This window comes from Camelus bactrianus, chromosome 5 (assembly GCF_048773025.1).
Source record: "Camelus bactrianus isolate YW-2024 breed Bactrian camel chromosome 5, ASM4877302v1, whole genome shotgun sequence".
Taxonomy (NCBI): Eukaryota; Metazoa; Chordata; class Mammalia; order Artiodactyla; family Camelidae; genus Camelus; species Camelus bactrianus.
Genome location: NC_133543.1, coordinates 51777628 through 51790575, shown reverse-complemented (window position 1 = coordinate 51790575; position 12948 = coordinate 51777628). Strand labels below are relative to the sequence as shown.

At 34.0% G+C, this 12948-nt stretch overlaps 1 protein-coding gene across 8 annotated transcripts in view; it reads right to left on the bottom strand.

The window, feature by feature from the left end:
* Positions 1-12948, bottom strand: part of UBR3 (ubiquitin protein ligase E3 component n-recognin 3) — a 185358-nt gene that overhangs the window by 111490 nt on the left and 60920 nt on the right. For all 8 annotated transcript variants that reach the window (XM_074363852.1, XM_074363851.1, XM_074363847.1 and 5 more), the window contains exons 11-17: positions 12084-12170; positions 3145-3210; positions 2958-3047; positions 1613-1741; positions 915-967; positions 679-812; positions 244-329 (exon numbers count right to left, since the gene is read on the bottom strand). In XM_074363852.1, the coding sequence (XP_074219953.1) occupies positions 244-329; positions 679-812; positions 915-967; positions 1613-1741; positions 2958-3047; positions 3145-3210; positions 12084-12170 (645 nt within the window). The remainder of the gene's footprint in view (positions 1-243; positions 330-678; positions 813-914; positions 968-1612; positions 1742-2957; positions 3048-3144; positions 3211-12083; positions 12171-12948) is intronic.

Sequence of the window (12948 nt, the reverse complement as noted above, 5' to 3'; positions counted from 1 at the left end):
ATCAGTCCTGACAGGTAACCAAGGTTTAACAAGAGTACCCTGAGAGGCGACAATTAGAGGCAAAAACATTGGCTACTGGTCTTGAACACCAAATTGAAGAAACAATTGGGAGTTCTTCTTCTATATTATTTTTCAACTTCAAAAAAAGGTTTTAATCAAAAAAGTGATATATCTTTAATCCATAAATATTACTTATTATTCAGATCCTGCAACTAACAGAAAACTAAACTTTTAAAAGGATATGAGGTCCAGCAATGAACTATGTGTCCTGTCATTCATACACAGCTGGGCTACCATCTCTGCCCTGAGAATCTCATCATCAGACATTCCTAAAATTAAAAACAATTAATAAATCTGATTATCTATAAATTATAGAGAAACAACTTACCACACAATTCATTAGCTGTTTTACCAAAAATGAGAGGCTTCAAAAATTAAAGAACAAAGAATGTAATGCCCCAAATATAACTGCAGTTTAACTACCCTGCCATTTGCAGTTCCCTTAAATAAAGTTTTTTAAAGGTTACAGTAAAAGGAGTATCAATGGTAAAACATATCATATCAAGAGTTTGAAACACAACCTTTCCTTTTTTCCATAAGCCAGTTACTACCATGGGGAAAGGGGAGGAAAGGGAGGTTAATAGTTAATACCCACGTATTTGCATTAGTGCTTTTTACCTAAATGTAAACGAAGACTCAAAAGAATCACAAGAAATGTAAGAGCGCCTTCTAACATGGATCTCTCATGCTCTGCATCAAGTACTGTGTTTTGATGTTGTGAAGCCATTGTCAACAAATCCACTACCTTAAATCTATTAAAAAAATATTTGAGACAGATTTTTTAAAGTTAAAACAAAATTAACTTAAATTCCAAATAATTCCTAATACCTGTCATCATATAAAATTATGCTTACCTTTCAAAGACAGATGAAATAAAATAATCTGGATCAAGTCTAGATGCACAAACCTTTCAAAGACAAAAAAAAAAAAAAATAAATCCACAAACTTATTTCTCAATATTCAGTTTTACTTCTTGTATTAATTATGTTTTTTTATTTTCTGTATCATATGATCTTTTGACATCTAAGGGGTCTTACAGACCAGGGGAGAAATTACCCCTATTAGGGCTAGCTAATACCTAAAGAAAGTAAACAGCTTACTTGGGAGCAATTCTCTCATATGCCAGTTACTCGTGCCCTTAATTTAATTCATATATCAAGCCAATATTCCAACCCTGCCACTGCCTAGGGCAAGGGACCAGATAGCTGCAGACAGCTTTTATGCCCCAAAACCCACCAAGATTATTCAAACTAGCCAGTCCTAAACTGTTTCCCCTGCCCTGCTTTGCCTGTACTATGGAGACTCAAAAAAAGGTTCTGGTCTAAGATTTCCCCTCCCTCCTCCTTCTGTCTCTTGACCAAAACCTAATGCTTCCCCTCTGGTCCTGTGTGGCATGGCATGCCCTCTTCCTTCGGGAGATGTAAATAATAAAATTCTTCTTAAATAGCTTTGATCTGTCTGTCATCATTTAGTCACCTCTATAAATTAAAATCCCACAGGTACAAATGAGACATTTCAAAAGTACAGTATCTGTATAACCAAGCTGGCTTACCTGTAACAGGTAAATGTCAGGATCAATCATGGAATTACAGAAATGAGACTGGACATAGGTCATGGCTTGTCCTTTGATTTGCAGACCATTTCTTACCCACATATTGCTGTGGATTTCAGCAAGACTTGCCTAGTAAAATTAAAATTAAGTAAATTGGACAAAGAAGTCATCTAAAGTCAACTTTTATAAAATCATGTTATAATAAACAATTATTCCAAAATATTTTATAACTTAATCATAATATGAGCCTTATATTCTGTCCAATGTTAAGATATTCAATTCAAATATATACATTTAAAATTTTAACTGATTTAAAATTATTCAAGATCAATGAATATAAACTATACCTTTAATTCATATAACTCAACCTTCAATCTAAACCAGTCATTTTCAAAAATTTGGCAAGTAAGAGAAGGTCAGATTATAATAAATTTTTTTAATATACTAATATTTAATTCATGTATTTATATTCTATATCAACTAAAACTAAGTACAGTCATAACTTCATCTCTTATTTGTTCCTAACTCCCAGAGTTAACATTCAATAATGATTAACAAATCTAAAATTGCCAGGAAAAACAAACTGAAGTGCAAATCCCTCTAATGTATATAAAAGGTGGCCCACAAAATCAATTTAGAAATGAAAGAAACCACAATGCATTTGTAGGCTGATTCTTCTCTTTTCTCTCTTCTCACTTTACAGATGGGGAAACTAAAGAATCACTCCAACCAACACGGATAGTAAAACAGTGATAGCACTAAGGCTAGAACTGTTGGGTCTCCTGACTCCCAAAATACTACTGTAGTATGTTAAAACTCCCCTATAAGTAAATATACTGAAAGGAATTCTTGAGGAAATTACAATTATTTTTTTTAAATTGAAGGGTAGTTGATTTACAATGTTGTGGTAGTTTCTGGTGTACAGCACAGTGACTCAGTCATACATGTATATATATATTGTACAATATATATATACACATATTCTTTTTTCATATTCTTTTTCATTGTAGGTTATTACAAGATATCGAATTTAGTTCCCTAGGCTATACCATAGGATCTTGCTGTTTATCTGTTTTATATACAGTAGTCTGTACTTGCTAATCCCAAACTCCTAATTTATCCTTCTCCCCCCACCCCTTTCTGGGGAAATTATAATTAAATGTAAATCTCATAAAATTTAAAAAAAAAACTAAATATAATCTAGTAAAAATACAAAAATTAAGTTTTTTAAAATTTCAAACATTTTGGCTATAATAACGATAAAGGCATACAAATAAAATAAAGGAAGAATCCCTTAACTAAGGAGTTTGTCAATTCAAAATCTTTTAAGAGCCTGAATACATACTTGAATTTGGAGTGGGTGAATCATTAGTTTCATTAACATTTCCTGATCTGGTAAAACAGAATCCAAATCTAGTTCTTGACATTTCACAGCCTAAAAATTATGATTAAAAAAAGTTACCAATTCAATACGTATTTTCCAATATTCAAAAAACAAGCAAACAAACAGAGTTGTTTAATGACACTCTTACCTTACTCAAAAACATAGCATAATAACGATGTAGTGGCAGATGAAAAGTGACTTGGTTAGGTGCTGGCTGGAATAAACAAACAGAATCCACAAGTCAAAGAATACTTTGCTGAGTTCAAAAAAGGTTTTAAAATGCTAAAACCACAATTTCATCTTGACTTATTCCTAATACTTTTTTAATGAAAGTAAAGTTTTAGAAGTTATAGCTTAAAAATCCACTGCAGATAAAATTATCCCATTTTAAACACACAAATGCAACCTCCTTGAAGGCAGAAATTGTATACTCTTCAACTTTGAATCCTCTGAAGCATCTAGCACAGAACAAGGGATGGAACAGATTTCCCTTTACAGTAGGCTGTCTGCATGCATACCAAACATGATGACAGTAACAAGAACAATAGTCACAACTAACATTCACTGAGCACTTACTATATGCCAGTAACCATGCTAATAAGTACTTTATTCAGATTTAACTGAATCCTACAAGAACCCTATGAGGCAGGAACTCAGTATTTCCATTTTATAAATAAGGAAATTCAAGCTTAAAAAACTTAAGTAACTTCCTAAAGTTAACAAGTAGTAAACTGAGGAGTGAACGTGGAGTATGGACTTCACAGTTATATTCAGAATGATAAGAGGCTCTAACCATAGCCATAAACTAAGGTGCAGCTAAAGGACTTGCCTAGTTGGGTGAGATGCTCCCCATATCAGTGCTGAAAGCACAATCGCCAAAAGCAAGCTTAGTACAGTATATATCAAGGACCTTTGGCATCCTTGTGAATACTATAAAAACTGTATTTTAAATCTGTGACTCCCATGGGTCATGCTATCATTATAGGACAAAAGTATACTACAGTTGTCCTTTGTAAACAAATAAGAAAAATTGAAAAGTATGATTTGTTTTCAATACTTCTATAAGTTTCTAGTAAAGTTTTCTTCTGTTAAAAAATGTTATCCAAGACATTCAGATACTTATGCTAATGTAATATCAGTACAGAGTCATAAAAATTTGCAATGTCACCATTCCTGAGTTTTTTCCAAAACCATCATGAGAATAAGATCCTCCTCAACATGTGAATAAACATCTATAGAATATTGCTAATAAATAAAAGCTTGTCTTCCATAAAAAGGAATTTCTGATACATGCTGCAATATGGATGGATCTTCAAGACATTATGCTAAGTGAAATAAGCTAGTCACAAAAACACATATACTGTATGAGTCCACTTATTTGAGGTACTTAGAGCAGTCAAAATCAGAGACACAAAGCATAATGAAAGTTGCCAGGGGCTGCGAGGAAGGGAAAATCGGGAGCGTTTTAGGTACAGAGTTTCAGTTTTCCAAAACAAAAAGTTCTGGAGGTTGGTTACACAATGTGAACATACTTCACGCTATTGAATTTTATACTTTAAAAAGGTTAATAAGATGGTAAATTTTATTCTTTGTGCATTTTACCATTATCAAAAATAAAAAGCACAGGGAAATATACACAAAATGTTATGATAACTCACAGAGAAAAAAATGTGACAATGAGTGTGTATATGTCCATGAATGACTGAAAAATTGTGCTGAACACTGGAATTTGACACAACATTGTAAAATGATTATAAATCAATAAAAAATGTTAAAAAAATAAAAAAACAAGTTTGCTCTCCATTGCTATAATCATTTTAGTAACATATTCTATACTAACTAGCTAAATCAGAATCTCCCTCAATTTCCTTTAAAGGCAGGCATTAAGAACAGTGGTTAAGAGCAGATTCTTAAAAGCTAGATTTGCATGAGTTCAAATTCTGACTCTGCCACCTATAGCTGTAAAAATGTGAGCAAGTTTACTTAATTTTCTGTACCTAAGTTGCCTGAACTGTAAAGGGGATAATAAGCAGCTGAACGGCTGTGAGGATCAAAGTAAGACAACAAAGTACCCAACACACATTGCTATTAATTACTAAGCCATGGACCCTACCTTGTCTTTTAAGGCTTTAGCATACGCCAAATGCACATTCTTCTGCAGTGCTTCATTCCGTAATCCTTCCTTGTCCAATGTCACAAGTTAGCCACTTGATAAACTCCTCCTCCACTCCTTCCATCCCTACTGAGGTAGTCCTCAGATCCCATTCTCAGCTAATGTTCTCATTCTAGGTGATTTTATTCAGTTCACAGCTTCAACTGCCAACTAAACCAAGATGACTCCCAAATCTCAGCAGAAATCTCACTCTTGAACTCCAAATCCTACATTCAAGTGTCTACTGAACATCAACACTTAATATCCCAGAGGGACTGCAATACAGAGTGTCCAAACCAAAACTCAGCATCTTTGCCCTAAAAACTCAATCTTCCTCAATGTTTCTTCCTCAAATTCCCAGTAATACAAATCCGAAATGTAGAATCCTTCCTTCTCTCAAAGGAAGATGAAATTTGATCTGATGAGGCATCGAAGTGTGCTTGGCTTCCTAAGTACCTTTTAACTCTACTTCCTCTCTTTCCACACTGCCCCTAACTAACCTTAGCTCAGGCCCTCAACATTTAGTACCTAGATATCAGTGCTAGCCTCTGCTTCTGTTCTTACCATCTGTAAGACACCTTTTGTAGTATCTTTCTAGCTTACAACCCTCCCCATCTTCTCAGAATATCCCTTCCTGCCCCACATCCCAAAGACACACACATGGGGATTGGAGGCTGACAGTCAAGTTTATGGCAGCCACATCTGACTGGAATCACAACCCATCCTGGGAAATAAGGTCCTCTGTCACTTGAAAATTGAACTGGGGTTCACAGATATATGTGGAGAGTCTTGGAGTATGGCTGGAATTGCAACATTAAGCAACTGCAGGAAGGTAGCATTTAACCACATAGGCAAAGCAGCACAGAAAAGCAATCTACAGAGAGGGAAGAAAAAATTAGGCAGAAAGACAGGGCAAAGCAAAGGCAAGAGACAGGAGTCCCTACTCAGCTTTCCACTCAGTTTCTTAAGTCCAGCTGCCATAAGATCCCTGAGAGACCTCTCTGTACTCTTAAAAAATTATCCCTCCTTCAAATTAGGCTGCCTCAAAAATGTTTTTTCCCTTGCATTCAAAAGAACCTTAATTAATACATCTATTTAAACCTTGATATATTGCCAGGAGGTGGTCTTACCAAAACGTTGATTTAATCTTGTGCTTCACTCATAATCTTTTAATGGCTTCCTATAATTTTAACCTCTATACTCTTTCAACTTTTGAGAAGACAGGGCTTACCTCTCCAGCCTCACCTTCTGTTATATCAACTCATGCACCACAAGTTGTATCCCTAACCTACACTTCTGTGCCTTTGCATATACTATTCCATCTGCCTCAAATGCTATACATTCCTGCTCCTACTGGATTAATATACCTTTAAGACACTGCTCAATGACATTTGTACTAGAAAGCTTTTCCCGAGTCCCTTGAGGTAAATCAGATGCTCCACTCTATTTTCCCCATAGCACCATGATCACTACTTTACAGAAGCCCTGTGATCAAAAGTAACTATTTACTTGTCTTCCATGTCCTTAAATTAGAAACTGTTTCATCACTGTATTCCCAGTGTTTATGACATAGTAAACATTCAAAAAACATTTGCTGGATGATTGCATGTTCTAATTCTCTTATTAGAGATGACTCTAATCAAACTACTCTGCCACATACTCATAAATCTTGCCCTATATGATATTTAGTAATTGAGGATTCTTTTTTTTTTCCTGTTTTAAAATTTACATTCTTTTTAATTGAAGTATACTCAGTTTACAATGTCGTGTCAATTTCTGGAGTACAGCATTATGTTTCAGTCATGCATATACATACATATACTCATTTTCATATTCTTCTTCATTGTAGGTTATTACAAGATATTGAATATAGTTCCCTGTGCTATTTTATGTATAGCAGTTAGTATCTGCAAATCTCAAACTCCCGATTTATCCCTTCCCACACCCTTCCCCTGTTGGTAACCATAAGTTTGTTCTCTATGTCTGTGAGTCTGTTTCTGTTTTACAAATAAGTTCATTTGTGTCTTCTTTTTTTTTTTAAGATTCATATATAAGTGATATCATATGGTATTTTTCCTTCTCTTTCTGGCTTACTTCACTGGGAATGATGATCTCCAGGTCCATCCATGTTGCTGCAAATGGCATTACTTTATTCTTTCTTTTTTATTTGGATGAATAATATTCCACTGTATATATGTACCACATCTTCTTTATTCAATTATCTGTCAACGGACATTTAGGTTGTTTCCATGTCCTGACCACTGTAAATAGTGCTGCTGTGAACATTGGTATGCATGTGTCTTTCTGAATTATAGTTTTCCCTGGGTATATGCCCAAGAGTAGGACTGCTGGATCATATGGTAAGTCTATCTTTAGTTTTTTAAGTAACCTCTATACTATCCTTCATAGTGGCTGCACCAATTTACATTCTCATCAACAGTGTAGGAGGGTTCCTTTTTCTCCACACTGCCTCCAGCAATTATTTGTAGACTTTTTAATGATGGCCATTCTAACTGCTGTGAGGTTTTGTAGTTTTAATTTGTTTCTCTCTAATAATTAGCAATGTTGAGCATCTTTTCATATGCTTGTTGGCTGCTGAGATGTTTTCGTTGGAGAAATGTCTGTCTAAGTCTTCGGCACACTTTCTGATTGGGTTGCTTGTTTTTTTGATATTAAACAGTATGAGCTGTTTGTGTATCTTGGAAATTAGTCCCTTGTTGGTTGCTTCATTTGCAAATATTTTCTCCCATTCTGTAGGTTTTCTTTACATTTTGTTGATGGGTTTCCTTAGCTGTGCAAAAGCTTTTAAGTTTAATTAGGTCCCATCTGTTTATTTTTGCTTTTGTTTCCACTATAAGACACAGATCCAAAAAAATATTACTGCAATTTATGTCCAAGAGTGTTCTACCTATGTTTTCCTCTAAGGGTTTTATAGTATCCAATCTTACACTTAGGTCTTCAATATATTTTGAGTTTATTTTTGTATATGGTGTTAGAGAATGTTCTAATTTCAGTCTTTTACAGGTAGCTGTCCAGTTTTCCCAGCACCACTTGTTGAAAAGACTGTCTTTTTCCTATTGTGTATTCTTGCCTCCTTTGTGATAGATTAACCGACCATAAGTGCATGGGTTTATTTCTGAATTTTCTATCGTATTCCATTGAGTTATGTGTCTATTTTTGTGCCAGTACCATACTGTTTTGATTACTGTAGCTTTGTAGTATAGTCTGAAGCCAGGGAGCGTGACTCCCCCAGCTCCATTCGTCTTTCTCAAGATTGTTTTGGCTATTCAGGGTCTTTCGTGTTTCCATACAAATTTTAACATTTTTTGTTCCAGCTCTGTGAAAAATGTCATTGGAAATGTGATAGGGATTGCACTGAGTCTGTTTATTGCCATGGGTAGTATGGCAATTTCAACAATATTGATTCTTCCAATCCAAGAACACAATATATCTTTCCATCTGTTTGTGTCATCTTCAGTTTCTTTCATGTGTCTTACAGCTTTTGGAGTACAGGTCCTTTGCCTCCTTAAGTAGGTTTATTCCTAGGTATTTTATTCTTTTTGATGTGATCGTAAACGGGACTGTTTCCTTAATTTCTTTTCTTTTCTTTTTTTTTTTTTTTTTTTTTTTGCTATTTCATTGTTAATGTACAGAAATGCAACTGATTTCTCTATGTTAATTTTGTATCCTGCAACTTTACCGAATTTATTGATGAGCTCTAGTAGTTTTCTGATAGTATCTTTAGGATTTTCTATGTATCTTGTCATGTACAAACAGTGACAGTTTCACTTGTTCTTTTCTAATTTAGATTCCTTTTATTTCTTTTTCTTCTCTGATTGCTGTGGCTTGGGCTGCCAAAACTGCTGAATAAAAGCAGCAAAAGTGGGCATCCTTGTCTTGTTTCTGATCTTAGAGGAAATGCTTTCAGCTTTTCACCATTAAGTATGATGTTAGCTCTGGGTCTGTCATATATGGCCTTTGTTGTGTTGAGGTATGCTCTGTCTATGGCCACTTTCTGGAGAGTTCTATCATAAATGGATGCTGAATTTTATCAAAAGCTTTTTCTGTATCTACTAAGATGATCGTATGGTTTTTATCCTTCAATTTGCTAATGTGGTGTATCATATTGTTTGATATGCAGATATTGAAAAATCCTTGCACCCTGGGCTAAATCCCACTTGATCATGGTGTTCTGATCCTTTAAATGCATTGCTGGAATTGATCTGCTAGTATTTTGTTGAGGATTTTTGCATCTATATTCATAAGTGATATTGGCCTGTAATTTTCTTTTTTTGTGACATCTCTGGTTTTAATATCAGGGTGATGGTGGCCTCACAGAATGATTTCAGAAGTGTTCCTCCCTCTGAAATTTTTTGGAATAGTTTCAGAAGTATAGGTGTTAACTCTTCTCTAAATATTTGGTAGAATTTGCCTGTGAAGCCATCTGGTCCTGGACTTTTGTTTGTTGGTAGTTCTGAAATACTGATTCAATTTCAGTACTGGTCATTAGTCTATTCATATTGTCTATTTCTTCCTGATTTAGTCTTGGAAAATTGTACCTTTTTAAGAAACTGTCCATTCTTCTAGGTTGTCCTTTCTGTTGGCATACAGTTGCTCACAGTAGCCTTTTATGATCCCTTGTATTGCTGTGGTGTCAGTTGTCACTTCTTTTTCATTTCTGATTTCATTAATTTGGGCCCTCTCCCTTTTTTTCTTGATGAGTCTGACTAAAGGTTTATCAATTTTGTTAATTTTTTCAAAGAACCAGCTTTTAGTTTCATTGATTCTATTATGTTTTTAGTCTCTATTTCATTTATTTCTGCTCTGATCTTTATGATTTCTTTCCTTTTACTAACTTTGGGTGTTGTTTGTTCTTCTTTCTCTAACTGCTTTAGGTGTTGTTTGTTCTTCTTTCTCTACCTGCTTTAGGTGTTACGGTTAGGTTGTTTATCTGAGATTTTTCTTGTTCCTGAGATAAGTCTGTATCACTATCAACTTCCCTCTTAGAACTGTTTTTGCTGTGTCCCAGAGATTTTGGATTGGGATGAGGAGGGTGTCCACATGTAGGGGAGGGTAAGAGACAGAATGCAGGGAGAAGAGGGCATCCATGCAGGGGAAAGGGAGGTAAATAAGATGAGAAACTGGTTCTATTTAAGAGGATTGGTCAAAATAAGTAAATATTTTAAGGATAATGGAAGCCATTTTCTCACTGTTGGAGAAAACCAGAGTAAGTCCTGTGGTGTCATACTGGAATTTAAAGTATCAGTTTAAACCCATAGCTTTCAATATATATAATATATAGAGAAATACAGATCCAATATGTGCATGTACCTACATACATGCATATACTCTGGACCTCTGTTCAGAGAAGGCCTAGGAGCATTAACACCCCAAGAACAGTGAGCACACCAAGCAATCAGATCTTGCTTTCTCAATACTGTTCTATACTAAAAGTAACCAGAGATTCCTAAAGAAATGACTGATTCCAAGAATGGAATAGGGAAATTATAAAGTGAGCCTGAAACACCTTGTTGGGCCACTAAGAACAGAAGTGCTCAAAGAATAATGAGACAAATCAAAAGAACATAGAAAACCTGCTTGAAGGGTCTCACTGGCCACATCTGAAAGAATTTTACCAACAAATAATACTAGTATTGGATTATAACCCACTTAATAAAATAGAAACTATGAATCTCTACAGATAAGAACTAATGAATGAACTGAAAATTAGATGAGAAAACAGATATATTTACATTGCTTCAAAATATTAATTACAGTGAGAAAGGGTAACTTTATGGTGAAGAAGTCTGGCTAGTACCATCCTAATCAAACAAACAAAGAGAAAATCATCAGCAATAGGATAAACAAAGATCATAAACCACCATAAAGTATGCAACAAAAAGACTGCAACATCACTTTTGTAATATTCCTGCAAAAGATGCATAATCTGAATCTAATCATAAGAAAACTCAAATTGAGAGATGTTCCACAAAAATAACTGAGCTGTATTCTTCAAAATGTAATTGCCCTGAAAGGCAAAGAAAGAATAAGAAATCATTCCAGAAAATTAGAGAAATGAAAACTAAATGTAACATATGACTCTGAATAGAATTCTTTTGCTATAAAGGGCAATCATTGGACAAATTGTAAAATGTGAATGAGTTCTGAAGATTATATAGCAATAATATATTAATGTTAATTTTCTAATTTTTATGTTGTATCTGTTTATGTAAGATTATGTCCTGGTTTATAGGAAATACAATTTAGGTGTAATGGGCATCAAGTCAACAAGTTAATTCTCAAATAATTAAAGAAAAAGTTCTTTGTACTCTACTTCCAACTTTTCAATAAGTTTCTGTTGTGTCTAAATTTTTTTAAAAAAAGGAAAAGAAATAAATGAAAGCTCCTCTCCCCTCCAAAAAAGACACTAGGAGTTGTATCTGCCCAGAGTTCAGAAATCAGATGAGGAGTTAGCTGTCTGAAACATGCTCTTCCTTCCGCATATGGTAAATTTTGACTCCACTTCGTAAGAGGAATAAAAGGGGATTCTGATAGGAAACTTGCTGACTAATTAAAAGCAAGTTCTTATTTAATTCATACACAGCATGTTCTGTGCCAATTCTTCTCAGTTCATTATCAGTAAGAGCAACCTTTATCCATGCCGGTAGAACAGTGACCAATTAATAAAGTTGTCATACCCTGTCCATTAATCTCCTCTATCCTATTCAAATTTTCATTGTTACTTTTACCTCTTGAATGAAACTAGTTTTCACTCCTGAGCAATATACATTTAAATAACAGGAAAAAAAAAGTATGTATTTCTTTAGGAAATTCTTTCCCTTATCCCATGAAAAGACATTCATTATTTTCAATGTTAAATAGGATCTAACACTTTTTTTCTTAAATGCTTTTACATATATCAAAAATATACATACCTCATCTACGAAGTTAATAGCATCAAACCAGTCTTGAAGAGCTTCAAGGCAGTATCTAACAACGTTTCGGGTGTACTCTTGAGTTTCCTAAAATAATTAAGTTATGTAAATTTCACAGTATAAAAATATGTACAACTTCAAAGTATATGCAATATATAAAAATAAGTTCAGTGCATTGTATATGTAATGGCAAAATATATTTTCAAAATAACCACATTTGCCATTTAAGAAATCATCCTTTCACAATCTAATAGTAACAACCAGTGAGTTATGAAAATTAAAGACACAATATGTCACCTTGTATATAATACATTCCTGAAAATGAATCAAAGGTGAAATAAATTTATATGATATAAACTGGGTTCTATTTCAAGAAATTCTAAATATATAAGTTCCCTACTGTTGTTAATGGGTAGAGTTTCTTTGGGATGATGAAAAAGTTCTGGAAATGGATAGTAGTGATAGTTGCACAACATTGAGAATGTATTTAATGTCATTGTATTGCACAACTAAAAATGGTTAAAGTGGGACATTTTATGTTATGTACATTTTGCCACAGTAAAACAGAGGGCTGAGCAGATCAGTACTATTAGTAGCCTATAAATATTTTAACTTGCAACAGAATTTAAAAGAAGAATGAGTATGTGCCATTTAACATAAGGGTATTGTAAAAGAAAATTGTAATATTTTATGGATAAACTAATCAGTACAATAGGCAAGTATTGAATTAAAGGAATAAAAATCATGACAGCCTCTCTTTAAAAAAAATAAGCAAAGGATTTGAATAGCTATTCCTCCAAAGAAGATCTACAAATGACTAATAAGCATATGAAATGATGCTCAACAGTAACAGTCTTTACGAAGT